We start from the raw sequence: 26,502 nt of genomic DNA, 5'->3' as shown, positions 1-26,502 counted from the left end.
GCCTGCAAATAGGGACTTCTCACAAATGGAAACTAGAAACTAAAGCTCACCAGCAAGTTAGGAAAAAGTTCCTTGATACTACACAAATCCTTGTGCTCTGTTAACATTAGCCATCCCTTACAACCGTGAAGCTGTTTGGGCCTTACACCACTCTTTCATGGTCACTAAATCTCATTTAAGCCTCACCACAGCTCTGGAATGCACCAGGATCCAATTTTACAAATAAGACACTAGCCAGTTCCCTCTGAAGTGAGGAAGGTGTTGTGTGTGTGTGTGTGTGTGATTTCCCTCTCCCTACCCACTCACTGCCCCAGCAGCCTACTAACTCAAAGTGTGGCCCAAGGAAGCGGGTCCTGGGTGTAAGCAATTCAGGGGAGCATGCCTTGAGACCCATGTTTTTGTACTTACAGGTCACACTTTCCTACTTGAGAGAAGAAATCAAAACCATACAGACCTGAGGTCAGGTAAGGGCAGACATCTGCTAGAGGAAACTTATAACCCTGGAGCTACACAGATAAAGGGAGTCAGGTGAACAGCTGACCTCATTTCTGTCGTTCAAGTTCATGGAGTCCTGTCATCTCTCAGGCATGGTGCATGTGGGGTAGCTCTGCTTTGTTTTACAAAAATAAAGATTTCACTCAGCATTCTCCATGATTTAAAAAACAAGGTTGGTTACAGGCTAAAGCAACAAATAGGCCCAGCTGGAGGGAAAGATCTAGCATTACACTAGGCCCTCCTCAAGAACAGAAGAGACTCAATCAGCTTGCCCAACAATACCTCAGATGAAAACGCAGCCATCCCTGATGCCTAGAGATGACCAAGGCATCTGGCAGTTTCTGCTTCCCACTAATTCTAAAAGCGGCATCAATTGCTCTGGCTCATGGGCATCTGGAACCACACAGCTGCAACAACTTGACCTTCAATTACCCACAGACCCACAAGTTAAATGCTTCCTAACATATCCCATGGCAAGCTGTGGGGAGGGAGTCAGGAAAGCACCAGGGGGAGAGGAAAAGCAAGACTACAGACAGGCAGAGGTTGCTAGACATGGGTCTAAAGCTGGCCATGGAGGAATTCTTTCCACTGATCTTTCTAGGGAAGGGATGGGAAAGGGTGAGTGCGCCTGTGGTCACAATCGTTTGGGTTTCTGTTTCTGAGACTGAGGACCGTGTAGCCCAGGCTGGATTCTCTCTGGTCTTGAAGACAGGATGATCTTGAACTCCCTACGTCCTGTCCACCCCCACTTCCCAAGTGCCGGGATTACAGATCTGCGCCACTCCACCAAACTCTGATAAAAATGTGTATCTAAAACAAAACAGAACAAAAATAAAATGAAACAACACATCCCCTCCACCAATGGGCTGGAAAGATAGCTCAGCAGTTAAGAGCACTGGTTGTTCTTCCAGAGGACCCAGGTTCAATTCCCAGCACCTACACAGCAGCTCACAGCTGTCTGTAAATCCAGCTTCAGGGGGTCCAACACCCTCACACGGATATTTATGCTGGAAAAACACCAATTCAAATAAAACAAAAATAAATAAATCATTTTAAAAAACCAAACCTCACCTTCTCCAACCTGTACACTGTACACTGGCTATGGAAATTCTAGACGTTCTTTTGAAGATGAAGATTCCCTTGGGAGGGATACAGAATAATGATTACATTTGGGCTTTGGAACTATGTAAGTCAAGGTTTGAACTCCAGCTCAGCTACCTAGTATCCATCTGAAGTGTCATCAGTTTCCAGCATGTATGATGGAAGCAATTATTCATGATATACCATTATGCTTCATAAATTCTTCTACATGTTGCATTTCATATATTTGTAGGAGTTTTGTTTCTCTGTTACATGCCAGCACCTCTAAGGGACCAGGCGAACATATAAGGAGATGGAGCAAGCACCGCTGAAGTGAGGCAGCTCTCAGACGGTGAGATGGTAACACCTCATCAAGGAAAAGGAGTGCTCACACCCCAACCAGAGGGGAAGCTGGCTCCCGGGACAGCTCAGTTTATTAGACCAAGGCCTTAGGTTCCAGCCGGAGCACCAATAAAAAAGCAACATTTCCAAAGAACACCAACCTCTCTTCTCACGAAGCCTCTAAAAGAGCATTTGACAAAGTGTGAGTGTGTGTGTGTGTGGGGGGGGGGGGTGATTATCACCATATGACTGCACTAAGTGTGCCAAGACTTTCAAGTAAATTTAAATTTCAACTATGAATGAAAAAGAAAGGAGAGAAAGCATCTTCAGCCTCATTTCAGTGCTAGGGGAGGATGAGACATGTGAGCTTAAAATCTAGTCTTTGGGGCTGGCGAGATGGCTCAGTGGGTAAGAGCACTGACTGCTCTTCCAAAGGTCCTGAGTTCAAATCCCAGCAACCACATGGTGTCTCACAACTACCTGTAAGGAGATCTGACACCTTCTTCTGGTAGAAGACAGCTACAGTGTACTTATGTATAATAATAAATAAATCTTTTTTAAAAATCTAGTCTTTAACAAATGCTTGTTTTACAGACTAGGAAAAAGCCCTACACACTTCTTCTGTTGCAGTGAGAGGGAGTAAAATGTACTCCCAGGCACTCTAAGAGGAGACTGCTCTGTGAGCCCTACTAAGTGTCCTTCAGAACCTGGGTATGAGGTAATGAACACAACTGGTGTGGTGAGACTCTCCTACCACCAGCACACAGCAGGCTAAGGCAGCAGAAGGGCTGTGAGTTTGAACCCAGCCTGCAATACTCAGCAAGGATTTGTCAAAAAAAAAAAAAGTAAAAGAAAAAGAGAAAGAAATAGACAAAGAAAACCAAAAGCAGCACTATATGGGCTTGCTGTTACAAGGGCAGAGTAAGGAAGGATGTGAAAAAGTCTCAACACTTAAAACTTCAAATCCTAAGAATCCAACACCTCACATAGATATTTATGCTGGAAAAACACCAATTCATATAAAATAAAAATAAATCATTTAAAAAACAAACAAACCCCACCTTCTCCAACCTGTACACTATACACTGGCTATCAAAGTTTCTAGATGTTCTTTTGAAAATGGGAGATTCCCTTGGGATGGATACAGAATACATAAAAGTGACTGTCATGCTCACTTCTATTCTCCCTTAATCCCTGCCCCCTTTCATTTTTAAATTTTAAGTAGGAGATAACAGAAGTTAAGGGTGGGAGTGGCACAAGCCTCTGATCCCAGCATTGGGAGGCAGGGCTGAGGCAGGAGAACTACCATGGCTAGCCTGGCCTACAGAAGAAGTTCTCCTCTTAAGAAAAATAAAGAAGGCAAAGCCAAGCAGAACAGCTGCCATCTTCATCCCATCAGCCATGATTTCAAGAGACCACCACCAAGCTGTCTGCTGATGTCCTCTCCGAGAAGGGTAGAGGGTTAATCACTGCACCTTCCCCGAGATTCCGGCTGCTCCCCTCCCTCTGCCTCCCAGCCACTTTTATGTGACTGCCCTGACTGCATGTGCACTACGCTATCAGAGTGTCTGGAGAGGAGCTGAAGCATACAAGCTGAAGAAGGATGCATATCCTGTGACAACTTTCCAGTATGGCCGCTCTAGGGTCCCCCAAACTCCTGCCACCCCCTCCCCATGCTCTGTAGCAAGCACAATAAGCTCCCCAGGGTCAACTCTGGTGAAATGTGACTTTGCTTTGTCACTGGAACTTTATAAGGAAGGAGTAGATACAGTTGATGTCTCCCTAGGGAGGGAATTCTCACAGCAGTAGAACAGTAAACACCAAAGAAGGTGGGTTAGCCTGGGCCTGCACTCGGTGAGAGCTGGGGAAGCGCTGTGCAAAGGAGGCAGGCAGAAAACTCTGTGCTCTGCACTGAAGGAGAACTAGGAGGCTTAGCTTGTAGCAATGCAAACAGATGTCTAACATAACAAAGCCTATTGAAAACACTGTAGCTTTTCCCCCTAACAACACTAAACATGAAGTAAAACCAACAGATACTCTAAGGACAGCTTGATAGTCGATGTTCACAGAGAAGCTTAGTTTAAATAAACAGTTCTAGATTTCAAGCCCTGGCCTGCTCTCTGAGGGGCAGTGATAACAGTTCCCAGCCCAGCTGGAGAGTCAAGGGGTTGGGGATGGCAGAGAATCAGGCTTCTGCCTCACATCTACCTGTGTTTCCTCATTCATCAAGAAATGAGAACACACAGGAGACAAATGGAAGTGATGGGAGAGAACTCCAAGGTCTACTTGGTAGGAACTTAGAATCCAGTGGGGTTGAGGGAGGGCTTGGGGACACGTGGTGGTAGAGTGTTTGTCTAGCCTCTGGGCTTAATCCTGGCATTGAAAAAAATACCAAAGGCTGATCCAACATGATAATGTGGCCAGAACAGCAAAGCGAGGGAGAGACTCTGGAGAGAGTGTAGCCAAGGAGATGGGCAGAGCCCCTGGAGACAACTCAGACTCTGAAGAGGCCAGGATATTTTCAGACAAAAGGGCAGAGGTGAGGAGAATCACTTCAAAGGCTAGTGGCACCGAGGGAAGATGATCCAAGCCAGGAGGGCAGCACTGCTCATACAATCTAAGGATTTCAAGACACTCCATAAGCCTTAACACAGAACACTCCACGCCAGGCACGGTGGCGTATGCCAACAATCCTAGCTCTGGGGAGGCTGAGGCAAGAGGGCAGAGTTTAAGGGGCTTGGGGGTGAGGCTCAGCTACTGGCCCTAGACCTCTATTCTTGTTCATCTGTCCCAAGTGGAGAGTTTAGAAAGTATATATCAAACAATGAGATCTGTTCATTCCTAGGTGTCCTAAAGTGAGCTGTTCCTGGAATGGTGAGACATAAAGCTGGCCTGGGCTCATCAGATGGTATCATCTAGTTTCCTGCTCCTGATGGCAAGGGAAACTCCTGGGAACTGTCTTTGTAAGACAACAACTGACTCCATAGGTCTGACCTCACAGCAGTGCAATTCTGGTAGATACACACGGCACATTCTGTGCAGCTATGAGTCTAGAAGACAGACAAGAATAAAAAACTATTGATGGAAAAGAGCATATGTCCCAGGCTGGACTGCTGGACTGGGATATAAAACCAACTTAGGCCAGAGGTTCATAACAGACGGTGGGCTTCTGACAGAACTTAATACACACCCAGCTACCAAACTCCACTCCATGGGGCTCTGCCTCCACACAGTGAGAAGGGCTCCTGAGAAAAGGGTTCTTTTCCTTCTCTTTTTGAGATGGAATCTCATATAATCCAGACTAGTGTCAACTGTCCACGTGCTGGGACTTTGGGTGTGTGTTGCTTTGCTTGGTTTATATGTGTGGGGGACAGGGGATGGGACTTATGGTGTCATGCATGTTAGGCAAGCACTCTACCAACTGAGCTGCATCCCCAGGCCGCAGAATACTTATTTTTAAAATGTTAATAATCTGAGGCCCTACTAACCACTCTCCCAGGCAGTCAGCACCAAACTAGTCTTTGATTCACAAAGGCTTTGAAAATAAATACAGCTCCCTCTAACAAAAAGGCAGAAGAGGCTTTTCTATACTAATATCTGGGCTCAAAAACTAAGCAAAGGCTGATCAGATTATTGCAGTCTTTGCTCCTTCATGAAACCTACCTACACATCCTTCTTAGAGCTACCGTATATTAAAAGGCCCAGAGTAAGCCCATGTAATCATACAGGAGAGAACAAGAAAAGCTGTGCAATCATAAAACTGGGCTACAAGAAAACCGCCTTGCCTGGTGTTATCAGAGAGAATAATATAACCCACAGCAGGTTAATAGAGACTAGGAAAGATGGCTTTTAAAAAGACCCTTTAGCACAGGCAATCCTTTTGTGTTCCTAACTTCAATCTTGCCGGCTCAGCCATTTCTGTCCTTTGTAAAAATAGAACAACTCAAGTTGCATCTATACAAAAGTCTTCAGAAGCTTCAGGAACAGGGGGGAGAGAGAGGATTGGCTACCAAGAGCACACACATTTCTTTCCTGAAGAAAACGCAGCCTCAGCTGAGATGAGAGGTGGGGAACACCAAATGTACAGGATTTGGAATTGAAAGTCACAACGAAGAGAGCTTCAAGTTCTTTCAGTATCTGCAGCCCTGGCATCAAATCTCAAACCAGTCTTCTCCAATTTACTCTATATAGAAACCCCCTTTCCTGTGAAAAGGCTTGATAAAATCTCATTGCTTATCTAATTTCCCTATAGTCATTAACCCCCCCCCCCTTTATTGCTGGCTCTCATCTTGGCTTCAAACCATATTTAACCATGTTTCAATGGCTCCCTCCTGAGTAAAAAGCCTGGAATAAGCAGTGCTCTCTCTATTTCATTAATCCTGGTTCTGATTTTTCAAGAGCTCAGAGCTCTTCCTGATCAGCTCTTATTCTTCTGCACGTCCGCATTCATCTGCACTGACACCTCTATCTCAACCCTGTACTCCTTTCCCACTCACTGTCTAGTTACAGTGTCCTCACAGTGCGCTGTGAAAGGGGTAAAGAACATGAAGACACAGGGGCTGGAGAAATGGCTCAGTGGTTAAGAGCACTCTCTCACTGCTCTTCTCAAGGTTCTGAGTTCAATTCCCAGCACTCCCATGGCAACTCACAACTTCAGATGATGTCTTCTGGTATGCAGATATACACTCAAAGTGCCTATATTATATAAAATACACAAATAAATAAATCTTTAAAAAAACTGAAAATGGGGCTGGAGAGATGGCTCAGTGGTTAAGAGCATCAACGGCTCTTCCAGAGGTCCTGAGTTTAATTCCCAACAACCACATGGTGGCTCACAACCACCTGTAATGGGATCTGATGCCCTCTTCTGGTGTGTCCGAAGACAGCTACAGTGTATTCATATAAATTAAATAAATAGATCTTTAAAAAAATATATGTTTAGCTGGGTGTGGTGGTGCACGCCTTTAATCCCAGCACTTTGGAGGCAGAGGCAGGCGAATTTCTGAGTTCGAGGCCAGCCTGGTCTACAAAGTGAGTTCCAGGACAGCCAGGGCTATACAGAGAAACCCTGTCTCGAAAAACCACACACACAAAAAAATATGTTTAAAGGCAGGTGCACAGAGACACTTCTGACTCAAGTAAAAGGGCAGCACCGATCTCCTACTTGGAACGAGAATGTTTAATGGTGATGCCAGAGATGTCTTCCTTTACTGTTTTCCTAGAGTGACCCTCTCTTACCTCGGGACTCAGTTCAAATATCCTTCTTCTGTGAAGTCTTTCCTAATTTCTTTCCCCCCGTAATCCCATTAGTAACTCAGTGCATATTTCTACGGCAGCACTTACCAAATCTGGTCGTCATTACTTGTTCACATGTCTAATTAGCTACAAGCTCCTTGGTGGCAAGGATAATGTATTCTTCACTGTTGGTCACCCTATAGGCACTCAACTTGTAGAACACATTAATGATGACAGATGTGCCAGTCTTTAAGGATGGCCTTGGCATCTTCCAGATTCTAGAGCACTCATGGTAAGTACTCATACCACAAGCTGAACTCCCATAATATACCCTATTATGTTTACTAGTCCTGGCCAGAAAAAGAGCCAAAAGAGAAGAGAAACTTGGTCTAATAGCACTGCCACGAGTCAGAAAGGTGCCTGTTATGGTGGGGCACGACAGCAGGATATGCTGAGGAGAGAGAGACACAGTCAGGTGTTGTAGGGCAGCTGGAGCTATATCGTTAGGGACAGCAAGATGGCTTGGTAGGCAAAAATGCTTTCCATGTTTACTTCCACAACACCACGGCACATGTGTGGCTGCATGCATCCACACATCATGATGTAATGATAATGATAAGTGAAAGGTTTTTTTTTTAAGTTTTATCTATGAGTTTCTAAGTTGGAGTACCCATTCTTCTGTCTCTAGAGAATAGGAACAATTATTAATAAGAATCCTTGCCAGGCGCGGTGGCACACGACTTTAATTCCAGCACTCGGGAGGCAGAGGCAGGTGGATTTCTGAGTTCAAGGCCAGCCTGGTCTACAGAGTGAGTTGCAGGACAGCCAGGGCTACACAGAGAAACCCTGTCTCGGAAAAAAAATCCTTGAAAGGGGCACCAAAGCCAATTATTGCTCTGCTAAGGTAGAGCAACAATATGCTGCTGTCTCTAAGGACTGTGCCCTTGGCAATCCTATGCCACACAGAGTTACTATGTTTATGGGCTCCTAGGAAGACACAAAACCTAATCTGATCCTGTGGGAACAATGCTCAAGACTCCCTCAAGGGAAATCTTGTAAATAAATGTATTCTACTTTTGTATGCCCCAAATTGTGATGAGTCTCAAAACTGAATAAAATATGAGCTGGGCATGCCAGCAATCCCAGCACTCAGAAGGCTGTGGCACAAGTTTATAGTTCGAACCCATCCAGGACTGTGTAACAAGAGCCTGCCTTGAAACAAAACCAAACAAATAAAAAAAAAAGTATAAGGACCAAATCCCAGACATGTATAAGAATGGAAGATGGATGAACGTCTGCCCAGAAGAAGGATGCTGGCATACAATGCTCAGAATGAGCAGTGCCACAAGGACAGACCAGGAGAGCTGCCTTTCTGGCACACACACGTGGCTCCTTCATGTTATCACGAGAAACCAAGACGTTCCAGTTAAAGCAACTTAAGTATCTTTATTTATATTATATTATGGATATGATTGCTCTATCTGCATGTACACCTGCATGCCAGAAGAGGGAGGGCATCAGACCTCATTATAAATGGTTGTGAGCCACCATGTGGTTGCTGGGAATTGAACTCAGGACCTCTGGTAGAGCAGCCAATGCTCTTAACCACTGAGCCATCGCTCTAGCCCAGCAACTTAAGTATCTTAAAGAGATAAACCATTTTACATTTATTTCTTCCCCTGCATATGTGCATGCACATGTGGAGATCAGAGAACTACTTCCAGGAGTTGGTTTACTCCTTCCACCATGTGGGTCCGAGGAATCAAAATCAGATCAGGCTTGTTGGCAAAGGTCTCTACCAGTCCAATCTTGCCAGCCCAATCTTCTACATCTTTGAACATGACAGGGTATCACTATGTAGCCCTGGCTCCCCCTGGAAATTGTTATATAGACCAGGCTGAACTTGCCTCTGACTCCCTAGTGCTGGGATTACAGGCATGCATCACTAAGCTTGTCAAAAAATTGTTTTGCTCTCTTAGATGAAGTGTATTAGTATATTCTTTCTGTTGTACAGTCTGGCATTATAACCCCAACTGTTACACTAATACATTAGTCACAGCTAGGTCCTTTACAGAATATGTGATCTCACTGTACTCTTCTAAGAAGAGAAACTGAGTCATAAAATGTCAACTTGTTTCCCAAGCACACACTTAGTTTAAACTGAGGCCCTGTTAAACCCAGTTTGCCTTCCTATGCCCTTCTTCAAGCCATGGCTGCGTCTCAGCATGCCCACCCACGCCTGCTGTTCTTCCAACTTCAAATCAGGTCGTCAAAGATAAGCGTATATGATCTTTTAAAGCCAACAGAGAAATTTCATTCTTCCACCCCCTTCCTGCCCCTCAAGAAAGAGAAAGGTAAAAAAAAGGAACGAAGTGCAGGAGAGGACAGAGTAGGTAAGAGGTGGCTCCCAACAGGACTCACCTTGGAGCTGAGGTCCTCTCTCCGGTTTCCTGCTTTACTTCTGCGTAATTTGATGGATGGAGACCTCAGCAAGTTCTTGATACGGCTAGTAATGGTTGACCCTTCTCCAGCCATCATAACGAGGAGCCCCTAAGGACAGTCCCTGGCCTAGCCTTTGGACTTGTCTCAACAGCGGTACTGCCTTCTCGTTCAACACAGCCTTCGGATATGCACTTTCACTGGCCTGAGATGGCAGAAGCAACCTTATCATCACAGTAGGTGTCTTCTGCTTGTCACCAACTCTTACTCTGGGCATTGCCCTGCGCTTTCCCACTCCCCATCCCCACCCTAGCCTGCTAGATTTTTTTTTACAAGGGGAGGACGACCCCTGGAGTGAAGAAATGTCAGGCCCACACCTGCCAGAGGCGTTTAACTGAAGAATCGGATGAACTAGTGACCAGTCGGGCGCCGGTTACAGCCCAAGTGTTCCCATGGTAACTGAGGTGTCCAAGGGAGGAGGCCTCCGAAGCCACTGGGCAAGGGGCCGAAGCACCGAGCTGGCCGCCGGGCTCACGCTGGCCCGAGCCGATGCGAGAAGCTCCCTCCCGCACCCGAGTCTTGGGAGCTCCGTTTTAGCCCCCCACACCCACTGCCTACTTCAGAAACCCTACTACTCGTCAGCGCCCCCGTTCGCTGGGGCCCAGCTCACAGCGCCCTCCGGCATCGCGATCGACGGCTTCAGCTCTGCTGCCGCAGCCGCAGCAGTAGCTATGGTGGCACCAGCGGCTCAAAACGCGAACTAGAGCCTGGGCCGAGCTGCGCTGGGAGGGCGGGGCCTAGTAAAGGGGGTGCGGTCTGTGGCAGATTGGTTCCCGATTGGACGACTGATGCCTATGGGGGCGGAACCAAGGAATGAACCAAGAACGCAGAGGTCTCGGATTCTGCACAGTATAATTGTGGGTACCGCTCCTAAAGGAAGGTCAATGTAATATTGCTTTAGAATTGAGAGAACCTGGCCTTTTACGGTATTATCAGGCATGGTCCTCTTAGAGAACTTTGATAACCACGCCTCCAGGCCTAAGATTGATATTTGGTGGGCCTAGGAGATTACGGCTGAAATTTAATTCCTAACTCATAAAAAAAAAAAAAAAAAAAAAAAAAAAGGAGGGGGGGGGTTTGGGATGCTGCCAAAAGAACTCCTTTCCATTCCAAGTGCTGGGATTTAACGCAGTTGGAATCGTTTCTGATTCCGGCCAGCCTAACACAATGACTCACGCAGAGTAACTCAATTTACACACTTTTGAACTTAATCTATCAGTGATGGAAGACTCAAGCCTCAAAATAGAGCCTTAGGGTAGGTTGTGAACTGAAAAGGCACCCATGATATAATCCATCATTTCCTTAGCTGCCAACGTCCTTATAGCATTTAACAAGAAATACTGTTAACAGCATTAACAGTATTTTTGCTACTCCAGATCTTTTCTGTCTTTTCAAAAATTGCAAACACCCCTAGGGCTGACACCGATGTCAAAGTTTGCTGCTATCAGGTTTTGTTTGTTTTGTTTTGTTCTAGCTCATGGAGATAGGGGAAATACCACATACTCATGCTTCATAGATTTGTAAGTTGGCTAGAATTTTTCATCTAGCTACTACTTCAAGAAATTACCTTGGGGGTTGGGGAGCGCTGGACAGATGGATTGGTGATTAAGAGCGCTGGCTTCTTTTCATAAGACTCAGGTTTAATTTACCAGCACCCTTATGGCATATCACAACAGTTCCCAGGGATTTGTCTCCCTCTTTTGGCCTCCATCATAGGCACCAAGCAAAACACCCAAACACATAATTTCTTTAAATAAAATAAAACTGCCTTCTGAAAAGGCTAGCTTAAGCCAAAAGGCCTGTACCCAACTAGAACAGTACACTGACATGTCCCCCATTCCAGACCGTAGGAACTGCTGAGGAAAATGGTAGTTAGAGGGAAGGATCCTTAAAAAATGGTTTAGTGGCCGGGCGGTGGTGGGACATGCCTTTAATCCCAGCTCTTGGGAGGCAGAGGCAGGCGGATTTCTGAGTTCGAGGCCAGCCTGGTCTACAAAGTGAGTTCCAGGACAGCCAGGGATATACAGAGAAACCCTGTCTCGAAAAAACAAAAAACAAACAAAAAAGTTTAGTGGTACTTGCACAATCTGTGTTCAAACAGGAAGGTACCTGTGTACTATATAGCTACGTATTGGATACAAATGTCAACAGCAACTGGACGCCTAAAGCCACACATTATAGATTTTAGGAAACTAAAATGGTACTTCCAATTTTACCGCCTAGACCCGAAGACAAGAATGATCACCTCTAACTATATTAACTCGGCACCATTAATCATCTGCGATTTGACCTACTCACAAAGCTGCTGTACATTGCTAACAAATGCCACCACCTGGTGTTTTAATTTGTGTACTACAGGTCCTGCTCTTCTCTGACCGGGTTTATCATATTTTCTTTGGGCAATCTGTTTCACTTTTATGGGTTTGCAAAGTGTCCGTCCTTTCTCGCCCAAAGCTATTATGGCTTAGCTCCTTAAAGACACCTTCATTCCTGAAATATTTTCATCTGGTCTGATCTGCACAGGCAACTCTAAGCACTTGCTTTCCATATCTAAAGGTGAGACTCATTGAAGTTGAGAAAGTTTAATGAGGGAACAAAACTCTTGAAATTGGGTGTTTTCAAGCTAAGGTCAAAAAAAAAAAAAAAGATGCTAGTATGGGAATAGTGTTGTGCTTCATAGATTCCTCAAAACGTGTCCAAGTGCAATGTGAAGAGAAGCAATCTCTTTACTCCCAAATGTATCATCCTGCTCTCCAAACACAGCTGACCAAACACAGCATTCTGATTGTGTATGTCCAAACAAGTATGCATGGTTTTTATCAGATTCTAAAAATTCCAGATGCTTCAAAAATGCTATAGTGGTCTTGCTTAGAATTATTAGATTCGATTTTAAAATTCATCCTAGGTAAACAAGGTGCAGAGATCCTGGGAAACTAACATGTTAGAATAAACACTTGCTCATCAGTTCAAATATTTATTGAGCACCTATACATGCAAGGCACTGCGAGACAGCTGAGACCAATGAGTGCAGTTGGAAACAAAATGGATTTCAAGTCAATGCTTCCAAGGCCGATTTCCCATTGGTGGGGGGGGGGGGGAAGTCCATTTTATAAGTTTATAGTGACAGAATTTAATAGTTTAGGATGTCTCAAAATTTCCACCTTGTTTGGTTTAGCCTCCTAACCCATATCTTCGTAGCTGTCATTTAACACCATCTCTGTAAAGCAGTTTAAAATATGCTAAAATTATAGTTTTAAAAATTGTACATAGGAAAATAATTTTATTTCCAAGATGCATTTTAGCTCACTTTCATCATAAATAGGCAATAATTCTACCTACCTTAGCTTCACTATGAAGCTCTGGCTAGCCTCAAACTATGTAGACCAGGTCACCTTTGAACTTACCTGCCTCTGTTCTTCCCAATGCAGGAATTAAAGGCATAGAATCAAGTCTTTTTTCCTTGAGACAAGGTCTAACTATGTGGTTCTGGTCAGTTTTTTTGCTTTTTTGCGGCGGGGGGGTTGTACACATATTACCATGGTACAAGTTTTTTTTTTCCCTACTATATGGTTTCTGGGGATTGAACTTTGGTCATCAGTGTTGACAAGCACCTTTACAAGTCATCTTACCAACCCGAGCTTTAATTTTCTATGTACTAAAGTCATTGATAAATGAGTTAATTTCTGTGTACATGCAGGTGCATCTGCACTTGTATGTGGGTATGGAGACTAGAGGACCACTTCTAGCGAATTCTAATGAATGTCGCCAAGTTGTTGGGACAGGTCTCTTGTTGGCCTGAGCTAACCCATTAGGCTAGACTAGCTGGCCAGAGAATACCAAGAATCCTCCCTGTCTGCTCCTTTCCAGTGCTGAGATTACACAGCTGGCATTCATAGTTTCTAAGAATTCAACTTCAGTCATCACACTTGGGAGGGAAGGACTTTTAATTAGCAATGATACATTAAGTTATTAAAGGACCCTTAAAAGTGCTTTCTTCAAAAGCAACAATTCTGTGCAAACAGTTTATTCTGATCCTTTAAGTACCAGTGACTCTCCATGAAATAAGGATCTAAGCCGGGCGTGGTGGCGCACGCCTTTAATCCCAGCACTCGGGAGGCAGAGGCAGGCGGACTTCTGAGTTCGAGGCCAGCCTGGTCTACAGAGTGAGTTCCAGGACAGCCAGGGATATACAGAGAAACCCTGTCTCGAAAAACCAAAAAAAAAAAAAAAAAAAAGAAAGAAAGAAAGAAAGAAAAAAGAAAAAGAAATAAGGATATAAGCCTTTAAGTTCCTGAAAACAAGCTGCCTACACTGTCCATGGCTTAATTCTATTAGAGACAAGTGGCATTGCTACTTTGCAGACTTGTCTTCAAGATGCACTGATCACACAATTCCACTAGAAATAACTGGTACAGTCAGGAAAAATGTATGGAATTTTATAAAAAAAAATATAAAGATGGGCATATGCCTTCAATCCCTGCAGGCAGAGGGAGGTGGATCTTGGTGAGTTCAAGGCCAGTTTGGTCTCCACAGAATCCCAGGCCATAGGTTGCATAGTGAGACCATCTCAAAAAACAAACAAGTAAATGGATGTATAGATGTCTACTGTCTTTTCTGTTCAAAACATTTTCAAAACTGTAAAAAAGGCCTACTATTAATTTTATCCACAATTCTGGGGGCACAAAAAACTTTTATCATAAAAGTATATAAGGTAAACACTTTTAATGAAGTTTATACAACTAACTAAACTTGATCTGTCAACTCCCTTAAGTCAGGACAGTTCAATGTTTAAAAGACTTCCATAAGAAGACTCTGTTAAGTATGAAACCCCTTAACATCTTGTCTTAAGAAGACCAATGAAGCTGTCAAGATGGCTCAAGTAAGTTAAAGTGTTTGCTGTGATTGCTTGACAATGTGAGTTGGATCCCTGGTAGGAGAGAAGTAGAAGTAACTCCACAAAGTTGTCCTGTAAGCTCCATGTACACAACAAGGCACACACAGCCAATATATACACACAAATTTAAAAAGAACACCTATTGTCTCCAGACATAAGATTGTGTTTCTGTCCTGTTGTTCCCCAAGGCAGCAGATAAAGACAGTGGTATTATGAAACTATTCTCACTATGGAACAGCAAATATTTGCCATCAAATTGTACATAATCTTGAAGTTCCAATTGAGACATGCTACAAGGACTAGAATACCAAAGGTCTTCCCAAATGACAGATCGAAAGCTTTCCAGTCAAGAAGCTTCAGAAAAGATCTCTTCAATGGAACCCTCTCTCAAATATGTCTGAGGGCATAAAGAATTCTTCAACCAGGCACAAACCTCCCAACACCAAATTCTGCTTTAATTAGTATAATTGGTTTATTTCAGGTTCACATGTCTTGCCTTTCAACTGCCAAACTTCTGTTATTTCTAAAAAAATAATCACTTTCAAAAGCAGAAATTAAAGATATATATTTAATATATAAAAGAAAATGCTAAATCTGACATAATTATATCCTTAAAAACATTCCATGTATTTACAGGTGTATAAAAGGCGAGTTATTGGTCGACTGAGATCATGCTTCTTAGTCAGGGTGGAGCTTTTTCCAGGTTCCTCCAATGTTCTCACTTGAATTCACTTTTCATAATCATACATATAATTTTAATAGATCAGTTTCTCCTAATGAAATGCTAAAGGGTAGGAGTTTAGGGAGATTTTTTATTTTTGTCAAGACTACATGATTGTTCTAAAGACTAAACCCTCCTCAAATTCGGCCTGATAGCTCCTAAATTTGTCTTAAGAACAATGTATCTTGGGAGTTTGTAATGACATCTGCAGCTTTCCCTGAACCAAATCTCATCTCTATCTTTGTACATCTTTCATAAACACAGGCAAGTATCTTCCAATAAAGAATAAACCCTGACCTGTTTTTTTTCTATGCTTTTTCAAATTTAAAAAAAAAAGAAAGAAAGAAAGAAAGAAAGAAAAGGAAAGGAAAGGAAAGAAAAGAGAAAAAAGTATTCGGAAGCCACAATGGTCCATTGTTTCCTGAGGATTATTCACTCCCTTGTTTTGTTTCTTGTCTGACTCTCAAAACCCAAAAGGGCTCTGGGAAGCCAGAAGAACACTCGGGAAAGAAACAGGCAATAAGACCACTGGAAACTACTATACCTGGGCTAAAGAACTAGCGTCTCTGAGGACAGCTGCTAGCAAGGGCGACAGGTGCTGCACTCCTTGGCTAAGGCATTGGATAAAGTCAGTTGGGTAAAGGACAGAAGGGACAGAGGAGAAGCTGAGGAATACTGTTTTTACTTTATCAGCTTTTGTAGTAAACAGGAAAGGTTAAGTGCTGATGACCTGTCTAGAGCAAGCAGCGCAAAACCAATGAAAGATTTACTACCACTGCCATTTGCAGTGTAAGTTTTTCATCATTTCAATCTAGTGATTATCAGAGTTAATCTAAAAAGGAAATCAAACATAGAAGTAATTCACTGGCTAGATTCATTCCAAAGTTGGTCTCACAACCTAGGTCAGAGGATACAGAGTGGGACTTAGGATAAAGACGCAGTAGTGTAAAAGAAATACAATCACCCAGGCACAGCCCAGGCACCGGAAGCACTTGTGTTAAAGTGTTTTTACAACACAAGCAAATCCTGTCATTGAAGACAGAACGGGTTACATTCCAAAATATAATTATTTAAGAAAGGCAAATGCAGCAGCTACATCTCAGTCTATACATTTTCAGAACAGTGATTCTTGCCTCACGAGTTCCCGAGAGACCCCTCAAATGCACCATGATTATTTACAAACTAGATAGGAAACATTTCTATACTCAATACAAATCTCTTCTAGGTCGAAAACTTCATCCTTTGAGAAATCTATGAAAACAACTATACAAAAATATAAATATCTTCATCTTTACAGGTTGTCAGTCCTTCATACCCTGACAGCCAATGAGTGAAAAAGCTCTACAGATCATTGATGCCATGATAGCAGATAAAAAATATACTTTGTGACTCAAATACTGCCTTACTTCCCTGGTAAAGATTGCTCACTCTGACTCGCCTTTTCTTTACATCCTGTGCAGGTGACAGTGAACAAAACCTTCAAGCACCTAGAGGCTGGTTTCATTTGGGAAATACCCAGCCCCACAAATTTTTATTTTGGCTACGGTCTCTGGTTAGGGGAGAAACTGCTTTTCATTTTAGCTGTTTCTTGAGTGACATGATTTGGGAAAGGGAAGGGCTGCCTCTATGTCTACTTCCAAAAAACAATGAGTAGAAATCTCTGGTATTATGAATGAATCTTTGTGATACCCCAAGAAATAAGGGAGAAGTATGTCTTTTTTAGTCTCTGAAAATAAGTATGTTAATAGTAAAAGTAAAAAGTATATTCCTACTTTACCAGAAAGCTTAGGTTTTTAATTATGACTGAAAGGGTAAGGGAAGAACTATTCTGGATATGAAACAGTCTGCTGAATGACAAAATCCCTTCACTTTGGTATTCCATAATATTCATCCTACCTACTATAACATTCTCTCTTCCTACTCCCCTGGCCCCCACAAGTGTGTATGTGTGTGTGTGTGTCTGTCCCCTTGATAGGCCAGGGTAGACACAAACTTGCAATCCTTCTGCTTTAGTCTTCTAAGTGCTGGAATTACAAGTGTGCACTACCATGCCCAGTCCTACCATGCCCTACTATTGAAATAGTAACTAAAAGTTCTTTTTTTTTTTTTTTCCCACACAACTGTATCATAATTCTCAGATTTTGGAGCCAACAACTATGACTTATACTTTAGTCTATAGTAATTCCAAGTCTCAAGCATTTTCTCAGGGGAAAATAATAAGGTAGTTGATGGAGCCAGAATCTTGTTATGAATTCCTTGGGCAAGAGGGAATCACACCTTCTTAGAGAAGATGAGGGGACCCAGCACCACAAGTGAGGTAACACATTTTTAACATGATCAGAATTTCAAACACCAGGACCAGCACCCTACACCTCCTTTCTCCATCAATATTCACACATAATTAAGTCAAGGATAATAGTTCCATAATACAAACAAACAGACGCCTACAGAGAAAGGAGGTGAAATTCATTTCCCCTCACAGCCTGGCTTTTGTATGAGGATGAACAAGCTCATTTCCCTGATGAACTTGATGGAGCTCCAGAGTTGCCCAATTTAGGTACAACAGGTGCCAATGTAGGCATCACCTTGCTCCCCCGGCCTTCCTGGTCAATTCCTGCTAAATTCATTTTGTGTCCAATTGACCCAACTTTGGCAGCTATAGGTGCCAAGGCAGGCATCACCTTGAGACTCTGACCATCGGCATCACTGGGGGGATTAGCTACTTTTAAACCTAATGGGGCCAACTTTGGCATAGGCCTCCACAAAGTATCTGTGTTGCTGTTCTCCGGGCCAGTCTTCATGTGTAAGATGGGAGGTGAAGATACACTTTCAGGCTCTGCGGGGAGACCAGAAGTACTCTGCCCTCCATCACTAGATTTCCTATGGGAAACAAGAGAATCCTTTATTTCAGGGTCAATAACAATCTTAAGGACATCTGGCTCAGAGGCTGTGTCCCCAAGCTGTTTTTCATTCTCAGAAAAGTCATCATCTTCCAAGTGCAAGAGGAGGGGGCTGATGGATTCACTCTCCTCTTGGACATCAGGCAACTCTTTCACACCTGCTCCCAAGTGTCCAACTTGGAAAGCTGATCTGTTCCCAGGAGCAAGTTTACTGATAAAAGCTCGCTGAGCATCTCCTGAGAATTCTGTATCCATAGAACCTGACAGTTCAGCTAGGCCAGAGTCATCATTTAGCTGTTGATTAAGAAAAGCAATTTCATTGAGCAGTGAAGTCAGAGTCTCATCAGTGTCATCCTCATCTTCCATGTTAGTCAGCAGCTCACTGGGATGGAGGGCTGCTTCCTCGATAGCCGAGGCTACTTTCCTCAGTTCCATCTCTATGCTTGAGTCCTTCAGATCTTTCATCTTTAATTTATGAAACTGAGACTCCTTTGACTTTAGTCTCTCTCCTCTCAACTCACACTCCTTCCATTTATACCGATGCCCTCTCACATCACCAGACATATTTTTAGGTATAAATTCCTGTGCTGCCTGCATAGTGGAAACATCAGCTACATGTGGAAACCCAGAATCTTTATTTGCCAAAAGCACCTGTGTTGGACCCAGTGCCTTTCTGCTATCTCGATGGTTTCCTCTGGAAGAGATTCTCTCTGTATCTTTTAAGGAGCTGGCTTCACTCCCAGCAATGTCTCTCAGGTGGTCAAGTGGCTTGCCATCAGGAACTTCGTGACGGTATTTGTTGCCACTCATACCTCCCAAATCTTCCTCTGCAGCCAATGATGTCACATTGACAATTCGTGGCATCATAAATAAGTCATCATTCTCTGAAAATCAAAAATTAAAGAGAGAGTTCATTAGATGCAGTAATGAAAATCTCTTTTTCTCTCTCTCCTTCCCAGTCTATCTTAGTCCACTTTTGTCAGAATAACAGCTGAGGGGTTGGGGCTATAGCTCAGTGGTAGAGCTCTTGCCTGCAAGCGCAAGGCCCTGGGTTTGGTCCTCAGCTCTGGAAAAAAAAAAAAAAGAAAGAAAGAAAGAAAGAAAGAAAGGAAGGAAGGAAGGAAGGAAGGAAGGAAGGAAGGAAGGAAGGAAGGAAGGAAGGAAGGAAGGGAGGGAGGGAAAAAGAAAAAAAGGACAAAATAACAGAATAACAGCTGAAATAGCAATAAGTCAAGTAAAATCTAGTCAAGACACTTAGGTATTTCATTATTAGCAATAGTTCCACTTAATTACATTTTTAGAAAATCTCTACAAAATAACTCTTTTCTTTTTTTGGACTGGGAGAGCAGTGGAGGAGACTGAACCCAGGAACTTGCCTATACAAAGTATAAGCAAGTACATTACCAGCCCTAGGATTGGACAGAATCAGGATCTTCCTATGGAGGCCATGGTTAGCCTCCAACTCACAAAATTCTTGTCTTGTGTTTCATAAGAGCTGTGATTATGGGCACAGGCCACCATCCAAAAACCAGCTTGCTAAGCTAATTCTTGTCCTGAGGCAGAAACACATCTTGATTTTGTTCACCCAATTAACTGCTAGTTAGAAGGGAAAATGGAACTCTAAGATCAATACAGTAAGACCAAACAAAAACTGTAGGGAGCCATTCCGGACTTCCTGGTCAGCAGGATGGAGGTCTGCTCCAGGTAGTAAACAAGCCCATGTTTGGTGGATGGCCCGCCCTTAATCCCTGATTGGCTGAGCAAACCTGCCTGGTGAGGTGATGTGACCTGTGGAGATTGGTAGGGCTGGAATGGAGAAAAACACTTGTAACCAGAGAGGCTGGGGGATTTGAAGAAAGTAGCTGCCTGAGTAAACTGCTTTAAGAAGAACCCATGGTTGCGTTTTTTTTGCTTGGTGATCGAGTGGGACGCGACAAAAAAACAACAAACAAACAAAAAAGGTTGCAATGTCAACAACAAAAAAACAACAACAACAAAAAAAACAACCACGAGACTACGCCTCCTACCTTAACACAGATTTAGATGCCTAGATCCCAAACCACCAAAAGAATACTTTAGCAAAAAGAAATGGTTCTCAAAACAATTCACTGGATTGGTAACATGGGAGTGCCTCCATTCCAAATACAACCCAAAACAACGATCAACACCAAGAACTTAAATATTGACCCTTCTACATCATCATTTCACTTGAACACCATTTTAATTCTTCCCCTGCTTAGAAATGTCACTAGAGTTATTAACAAAACAGTTTCCAACTCCAGGTTAACCACCAATCAAATCAAGCTAGGAGGACTATTTCTTTCTTTTTTTTTTTTCTTTTCTTTTCTTTTTTCCAAGGCAGGGTTTGTCTGTGTAGCCCTGGCTGTCCTTGAACTCAGAAATCCACCTGCTTCTGCCTCCCAAATGCTGGGATTAAAGGCGTGTGCCACTACTGGCCAGCTAGAAGGACCATTTTTTAACAAGGCAAATGCCAAAAGAACAGCTCTAGGTAACTACAGATCAGATTTAAAGACGTCCTCTATCAATGGACCATTCTTTACCAACCATAGTATATATTTACAAACCATAGAATACCACCACATACCAGACTGAGACATAGTACTGCTTGCAACTTGAGGCTTCAGACCACCTTCTAAGAGAGCAGGAGAAACCGCTACCACTGGTCCTGAGAATAAGGGGCCTTTTAGGGTAAGCAACTGCCCTTGTGGAGTCATTACCAGGTTGGCAGAAGAGTGCGGAGTGTCAGAAGGTGAGGCATTTTCTGCAAAGAAAGTGAAAAATTAGTAAAACAAATGTCCAGTTAATGTCAGTGTACTCTAAAGAGAGGCTGACTTAAAAGGTACAATGTAAGTTTACATGAGGGCATACACTATTCACAGGCTTTCTATCTTATACACTCCTAACAAAGTCCTTCAAATTTCTCGACCACAGTTTCTTTCCACTTGTGAATTCAAGTTATTTATTTTATTCTGTAATGTTAAAACTAATTCTTGTTTTAGAATCTACTTGAACTGATAAGTCAGATTTTTCTGGTCCATACACTGAACTGTCTGAAGAATAAAAAAGAACACACCTTTCTCTAAGACATGAGTTTACCAAGTAACATTAAATCAGTGTAGCTACTTCCAAAAACAAGGTAAGAAACAACTTAAACCAATTAACTTTGTTCCTTAATAAAGACAATGAAAAATGGACTAGTTCAAAGAAATTAAACTTTTTAAGAAAACAACAGTCTCATTGTGTTACCTAGATTGAACTCAATTCTGAGCCTTAAGCGTAAGTTTAAAAAGTTCCAATTTATTTTTCAACCCATAATAGATTAAAAAAAATGGAGGATTCACATATAGTAGCAGTTATGTACTTACTAAAAACATGTTACAAGTAGACTGCTATCAGAAGTAGGATTTATACAATAGAATACTAAGCTCTTAAAGTTATTTATTGTATAAAGCCAAACGTTGAAAAGTACTATTTAAAGTTATTTTTCTTAAAAATCATCCCAATTCATTTAATTAGAACTACAGCCAAGAGAAGATGTTCAGTCCACTAAAATAAATTGATGTTTATCTACCAAAAAAAAAAAAGCCCCTCCTACCTGTAGCCTGGTCTCTTTTTCTGGAAAGAATCAAAGGTTTCCCCCTCCTGTTATTCATGAGCATCTGTCCAAGATCTACAGATGATGCAGAAGATCCCTCCAGCTGTGTGCCAATTCTGGGGGACACACAAAACTCATCTGACCCCAGCTTCTTTTTTCTTTTTTGTGCTTCTAGTGCTTGTTGTTTTGCATAAATATACTCTAGCTTCTTCAGGACCACTTCTTCTGTCTTCCCTGAAGGTAAATAGGCAGTAAAGCATCACTCTGTGCATGATACCATATAACAATGAGAAACAGCTGTTATCTAACTGATTTAACTATATTCCCTAGAACTCTGAGAGGCAAATGTGATTATTATGATTCAGAAAATATGATGTGCTCAGTCAAAGTTACCCTGGTGCAAGCCTGAGATGCCAATCCTTTACCTCCACAGACTCTGAAAGGCTTGGAGTCCGTGCTAATGCTGGCACTATGCTCTCTCTTTCTCAGAGACGCTTAAAGAGCTTACCTGAAAGAGACGATACCTTCCGTATTAAAATACTTCGTTTTCGACTCAGGAGATTTTTCTGCCCTATCAATTTATCTGCCTGGTCTGTTAGTCCTTGAATTTCACTGAATGCCTAGAATAAAAATAGTAATATCAATGGAGCATTCACCTGTACTCCAAAAAGTACAGGGGCCTACACAATTTCTTTAATGAAAGTATTTTAAGGTAGTATTTTAGAGAACATTATAAAACAACTAATCATGTTTCAGAAATTGAATAATACATTGAGCCACTGATTCTGGTGCTGGCAAAGAACCTCAGGGCCTTGTGCATGCAAAGCAAGAGTCTGTCTCTGGGCTATATCCCCAATCCAACAGTATTTATTAAATTGTTTTCTAGCTTATATTTTTATGGAATGTAAAGAATGATTATTTCCAAAGATGAGTGTTAAACAGCTTTTCCACTACTACAAGGAAAAATATAAAATACTCATGTTCTGTTTACATTTTAATCAAATTTTAAAATGTTTACAACCTGTTTATTTCAATAGCGAAATATGAATGCCAGATGTATATCCCCAACGTCTACTTAAAAGTAATGAAATGATGTTACCTTTGATGGCCTAGCCTGTGTGCAGAGTTAAAATTAAAACTTCTACTAAGCTGAGTAGTTTACTTTCTATTTAAATGTCTGAGGACAGAGATGGTATACCTGTGGTATAAATAAAATCAATAAAATCTTTTTTTTTAAAGGTATGTTAAAGATTATGGATATAGTTATTTGGTAGTAAAGTCCTTGCCTCACATGCATGAAACCTTGTGTTCCATCTCTACTGAAAAAAAAAAATGTGAGGGTGCTAAATTATTTTTATGCTATGCATTTTACAACATGATTAACTGTTCTACACACTTTGAGGAACAATAGCACACAGACTTAGTCAAACTTTTCCTCAGCACTAACTTCTTTTCTTGACTTGATTTCTCACTGCCCTGAAGCTCGCCAAGTAGGCTAAGCTGGCTGGCCAGTGAGGCTCTAAGATCTAGCTAGTCAAAGCTGGAATTAAAAGCATGTGCCACCACACCAACCTTGTGTATGTGTGTGTGTGTGTGATTTTGTTCTTCTATTTATATGTCCATGTGTGTATCTATCACGTATGTGGCTGTGCTATCAGAGAACAGAAGAGGGTGTTGACCTCCTTGGAGTTACAAGGGGTTGTGAGATGCCCCACAAGGGTACTGGGAATGAAACTGGATCCTCTAGTAGAATACCAAGTGCTTATAACCACTGAGCTGTCTTTCTAGCCCCACCCAGCATTTCTTTTTTTAATGTAGACTCATTTTATGAAACTTATTTCTTCATGCTTGCAAGGTAAGCACTTTTTGTAAACTGAGCCATCCTCCCAGTCCTCAGCTTCTAACTTAAGAACTTAAATGTTTGGGGATAGGGAGATAGCTCACTCGGTAACAACAGCAGCACTTACAAGCATGAGGGCCCGAGTTTGAATCCCCAGCACTCACGTAAAAAGCTGAGTATGGTAATACTAGCATTGGAATAAGGCAGACAGATTCCAAGAGCTGGATGGCCACCCAGCCTAGCCATAAAGGCAACGTGCCAGTTTCACGAGAGAGCCTGTCTCAAAGTAATAAAAAAGAAAACGCCCAACATCCTCCTGATTCCTGCATACACACTCATAGAAGCAAGCATGTACCCATAGGCTCATGTGCTTCCTTGCACACCAGCACCCCCCCTCTCTCTCTTTCTCTCTCTCTCTCTCTCTCTCCTGTTCTTAACAATCAACATAAAGTTATTTTGACTTAATGATTTTTCCCCTGAATATTTACTGCTTCCTTACTAGTCCTGTTTGTGATGCTGCATTACTCTATAGCTCAAGCTGCCTTGAACTCATGGCAATCTTCCAGTTCAGCCTCTCAGGTGCTGGCATACCAGGTATAAGCTGCCATGACCAGCCACTACCCTTTACTCAACTGTTAAATACAAGTAACTCTGTTTCCACTTCCCTCATATGACAATGAATTTCCTTTCTTATAGTATCTTTAAATTTCTCTTAATTGAACTTATGTCTGTGTATGTGATTCCCACAATACTTACCCGATTAAGAATGAGACTTTTGGAAACTTTGGAAGAATGAAGTAATCCTAATGTAATCTTCAATTTTTCAAAAAGATCTCTCATTTCACCACGCCGACGCCGCTCATTGGCAGTGTGTGTCCGTCGGTAATATGCAAAAGCTTCTGTTTCTTTGTGTGGTTTATCACCCCAGCAATCATCTTTCAATTTTGAAGAAATTAATGAAACCTGTCCAAAAAGAGTATTTCCTCAGCATCTTCCTCCATCCCAAATCATACTGTTCGAAATCAGATACACCTTGTCTGGACTTTTATCAAGGCTTCTCAGATGCTATCTTCCCAGTCTATCTTTCCTTATTTCAACAATACCAACAGTATAAATTCTAATATATACTATATAATCATATTACTTTCCAGCTCGAATGAGGGACCATCTGGAGCTTCAGGAAGGAAAGATCTGGAATAGCTTTTAAAATCTAATTTATTGTTAAAATGAGTTTTCAGGACATAACAACAACAAAAATCCACAATCTTTTGGTTTTCTTTTTAAAAAAAAGGTCTCTATTTTTTAAATTTTCACTCTTTACATACATTACATTCTGACTACATTTTCCCCTGCTCCCACCCTTCCCTCCTACCTCCACTCCTCCTCAGTTTCCCTTTAAGAAACAAAACAAAACAGGCTTCCCAAGGATATCAACTAAACATGTCATAAGTTACAAAAAGAGTAGGCACAAACCCTTTTAACAAGGCTGGACAAGACAAACCAGTAGGAGGAAAAGGGTCCTAAGAGCACACAAAGAGAGTCAGACACACTCCCCACTCCCATTGTTAAGGAGTCCCACAAGAACACCAATCTATGTAACCATATGCAATATATGTGCAGGTGACCTAGCTCAGACCCAAACAGGATCAATGACTGTTCCTTCAGTCTCTGTGAGGCTTCAGTCTCTGTGAACCATGATCAGTTGAAAAAAAATCACAATCTTGATTGGTAGAAAAAAATTTTTTTTCTTCTTTTTTGAGACAGGATTTCTGTTTTACAGTCCTGGCTATCCTATTACTCACTTTGTATACCAGGCTGGCCTCAAACTCAGAGATCTGCTTGCCTCTGCGTCCTAAGTATTGGGATTAAAGGTGTACACTACCATTAAAGGTGTGCACTACTACTGGTGACAGAAATAAAAACATTTTAAGACTAGACAAATAGCTCAATGGACAGAGGGCTGCTGTGCATGCACGAAGACCCGAGTCTTCAGCATCCATATAAAACCTGAGCAGGAGTATGCCTCTATACCTCCAGCATTGGAAAATGTGGACAGGCAGAGTTGGGAGGCTTACAGGTCAGTCAGCCAGCCAAGCTCCAATACTAAATTCCATGTTTAGTGAGAGAGCCTATCTCAAATGACATTTGATATCCACCCATGGTCCCGAAATCTGGCAAGCACAAACGCCTGACAACAACCTCCCACCCCCCCAACATACAAAATTTTAATATGGGTAAGACCTTTCAATTTTGGGAAAAAGATCAACCGACATTCTCTTCTAAATAAATTTTTTCTCCAACCCTTTCTTAAAAAAAGACTTATTTGTGCAGGTGGTGGTGGTGAGGCCAAGCATGACACTGTACATGTGGGAGTCAGCTCTCTCCTCCCACCATGTGGATCCTAGGGTTAAACTCAGATTATCAAGTTTAATCACCAGCTCCTTTAGCCAGGAGGGTTTGGAAATATAGGAAAACATGTATTTTGGCAAACAGTTGTCAATGATCAGAAGCCAAAAAAAAGTTACAAGTGAATGACATTGAAATAGAAGATTTAGTGGATACAGGAGCTGATGGACCTATCATTTCACAAAAATCTTGTGTTGCCGTGACCTTTCCTTATATTGTATGAAGGTGTGTCCCTGATGATTGCTGTACCTGGCAGAGAGCTAAGTGCTGGCAGGATTTTGGTATTGTCATTTCTATGTATCATGGAATTCCCCTGCATTTGTTATAAAAAAGAAATTGGCGAAATGGAAAATGTTAACAGATTGGACAGCTGTAAAAGAAACTGACCAAAAGTATGTTAGAAGCCTCAAAATTTGATTAAAACAAAACAAAACCCACCATGTTAACAATATAGATTTAAAGAAAAAATTTTTC

The 26,502-nt window shown here is 42.1% G+C and overlaps 2 protein-coding genes across 21 annotated transcripts in view; both read right to left on the bottom strand.

Annotated features, from left to right (window-relative positions):
- The window catches only part of Mapkbp1 (mitogen-activated protein kinase binding protein 1), a 55,014-nt gene extending 44,662 nt beyond the window's left edge, over positions 1 to 10,352 (bottom strand). For 2 of the 3 annotated variants that reach the window (NM_001355293.1, NM_011941.3), the window contains exon 1: positions 9,574 to 10,043. In NM_001355293.1, the coding sequence (NP_001342222.1) occupies positions 9,574 to 9,690 (117 nt within the window). In that variant the 5' untranslated portion in view covers positions 9,691 to 10,043. Of the gene's footprint in view, positions 1 to 9,573 lie in introns of all 3 variants that reach the window. The other variant, XM_030251566.1, reaches the window with a different exon arrangement.
- Positions 10,353 to 12,612: 2,260 nt separating this feature from the next.
- The window catches only part of Mga (MAX gene associated), a 97,627-nt gene continuing 83,737 nt past the window's right edge, over positions 12,613 to 26,502 (bottom strand). For 15 of the 18 annotated variants that reach the window (XM_006499691.4, XM_006499689.3, XM_030251727.1 and 12 more), the window contains 5 exons: positions 24,379 to 24,585; positions 22,291 to 22,402; positions 21,783 to 22,016; positions 20,772 to 20,948; positions 12,613 to 19,050 (listed from right to left, as the gene is read on the bottom strand). In XM_006499691.4, the coding sequence (XP_006499754.1) occupies positions 17,777 to 19,050; positions 20,772 to 20,948; positions 21,783 to 22,016; positions 22,291 to 22,402; positions 24,379 to 24,585 (2,004 nt within the window). In that variant the 3' untranslated portion in view covers positions 12,613 to 17,776. Of the gene's footprint in view, positions 19,051 to 20,771; positions 20,949 to 21,782; positions 22,017 to 22,290; positions 22,403 to 24,378; positions 24,586 to 26,502 lie in introns of those variants that run through there. The other 3 variants (NM_013720.2, NM_001164274.1, XR_866291.2) reach the window with 2 other exon arrangements.

This window comes from Mus musculus, chromosome 2 (genome assembly GCF_000001635.26).
Source record: "Mus musculus strain C57BL/6J chromosome 2, GRCm38.p6 C57BL/6J".
NCBI lineage: Eukaryota > Metazoa > Chordata > Mammalia > Rodentia > Muridae > Mus > Mus musculus.
Note: the sequence above shows the minus strand (reverse complement) of the source record. Positions and strands in the feature narration are given on the sequence as shown.